The sequence below is a fragment of the Impatiens glandulifera genome, chromosome 6 (assembly GCF_907164915.1).
Source record: "Impatiens glandulifera chromosome 6, dImpGla2.1, whole genome shotgun sequence".
Classification (NCBI taxonomy): domain Eukaryota; kingdom Viridiplantae; phylum Streptophyta; class Magnoliopsida; order Ericales; family Balsaminaceae; genus Impatiens; species Impatiens glandulifera.
This window is the reverse complement of record NC_061867.1, coordinates 13,019,754-13,021,626: the sequence shown is the minus strand read 5'-3', so window position 1 is coordinate 13,021,626 and position 1,873 is coordinate 13,019,754. Positions and strand designations below refer to the sequence as shown.

General features: G+C 28.5%; 1 protein-coding gene across 1 annotated transcript; it reads right to left on the bottom strand.

Moving 5' to 3' along the window:
• Positions 1 to 281: 281 nt before the first annotated feature.
• On the bottom strand, positions 282 to 1,187 carry LOC124943190 (myb-related protein 340-like). The gene is made up of 3 exons (XM_047483741.1): positions 1,055 to 1,187; positions 844 to 973; positions 282 to 765 (listed from the first exon to the last, which is right to left on the bottom strand). The coding sequence occupies exons 1-3, from the start codon at positions 1,185 to 1,187 to the stop codon at positions 282 to 284; spliced, it is 747 nt and encodes a 248-aa protein (XP_047339697.1).
• Positions 1,188 to 1,873: the final 686 nt, after the last annotated feature.

The window sequence follows — 1,873 nt, the reverse complement described above, 5'->3', positions numbered from 1 at the left end:
TATAAATAAATAAATGGAATATTTTGAGTACATCAATAAATTTGATACATTCAAGTAATATAGTATTGGTTTGGACTTATTATCGTCTATCAAGTTTCATATCTTTAAAGGACACAAAAAGGCATCCAAATTATGATCAGAAATAATTTAACCAGAGCAAACATTCAACTTATCTCAATCACAAACCATTAATCATATTGTATAATCAACATGATCAGAACTCATCAGGTTGAATAATAAAATTTAAAACATTGATGAGCACTGAATAAATTAACCATGTTCTATACTACATGCATAATTTCTTGTAATGGATCATCAAATTGTGGAAACTGGTTTTCTGAAATCATCTTCAGAAGCATATCCCAATATCTATTTTCATCTTGAATTGCCTTACAAGAGCCATGGACCATTTCTTCTTCATATTGATACCTTGTAATTGATGAAGGACTGCTAAAATAATATATCTGATCAGATGAATTATGAGATGATGATGATGGGGTATGTTCAATCTCCATATTCAAGGATTCTTCAATCACATAGTCTTCAACCGACAGTGGTGGTTCAACCGAGCTGATAAAATTTGTCTCATGAGTAATAATATTATAAGGCTCATTGTTCCCCATTGTAATGCTAAAGTTCTTTACAATATGACAATCACTTTTAATTATATTGCGACGTTTATTATGTTTTCTCAAGTTTGTATGCCAATGATTCTTGACATCGTTGTCAGATCTCCCCGAAAGTTTTGCTGCAATTCTCGACCATCTAATCAATCATCAAATATGCCCATTATTTCATGTAGTTTTTATCGTCCTAAACCTGATTTGAGTTGCGAAAACTTACTTGCTTCCCATGGTTGCATACATTTGTATGATGATATCATCTTCTTCCTTAGTAAAATTTCCGTGTTTCAAATTTGGCTTTAAATAATTCATCCAACGTAGCCTACAACTCTTTCCTGTTCGAGATAAACCTATAAATTAAATTAAATTAATCATGTCATCAATAGAGATAGAAAATTAAATTAAACAAATAATAATTGATGAATACATACCAGCTGGTTTTACCATTTCTTTCCAATTCCAAATTCCATGGTTTTTTATGTAAGTTACGAGCTGATGATCTTCTTCAAGACTCCATTTTCCTCTCTTTAAGCCTGTTTTCTCACAGAATTGAACCTTCTTCATTTTTTTAGGGTACAAAAGGTGGTTTTAAAGTATATAAAACTTTTAGTTCTGATGAGTGAGTTTATTTTGAGGGTTTTTTCCTCTATATATATATATGAAGAAAACCTATGATCAGGTGGATTGATAGATCTCGAATGTGCTTAGAAACCTAGTACTAATTAAATAATGATGTATGACAAATATATAAAATAATATATTTTGTTCAAATAATATAATCACATTAGTCCTCCACTGCTAGAATTTGTTATCATTTCCAATATTATATGTTCAAATTGGAGGGGGCAAGTAGGGATTATTTTTTCTATTAATTGATGGAAAGATCTAGTGAGAAATAGATAAAAACACACCCACACACACATATATATATATATATATATATATATATATATATATATATATATATATATATATATATATATATATATATATATATATATATATATATATATATATCAAAATCAATTTTATTTTACAGAAATATTTTAGAAAAAATAATCTGAGAGAAAAATCTAATGACTTTTTTTGGTAACTTTCTTTATAGAAGGTGGTGTTTGGATCATTCAAAGTATATTTTTGTTTACTCCCATCTGATCAATTTGGATTGAATGAGCAAACTAATTCATCTTTATGGGCGACACATTATGCTAGAGAATTATCTAACAAAAAATCTGGTTCAATGATTAGTC

Excerpts from the sequence above, each read along its gene's own strand:
- LOC124943190 (XM_047483741.1), bottom strand. The coding sequence starts at position 1,187 with ATGAAGAAGGTTCAATTCTGTGAGAAAACAGGCTTAAAGAGAGGAAAA. Across the intron at positions 974-1,054 it reads AGAAATGGTAAAACCAGCTG|GTTTATCTCGAACAGGAAAG; the intron begins GTATGTATTCAT and ends TTTAATTTATAG. Across the intron at positions 766-843 it reads TATGCAACCATGGGAAGCAA|ATGGTCGAGAATTGCAGCAA; the intron begins GTAAGTTTTCGC and ends ATGATTGATTAG.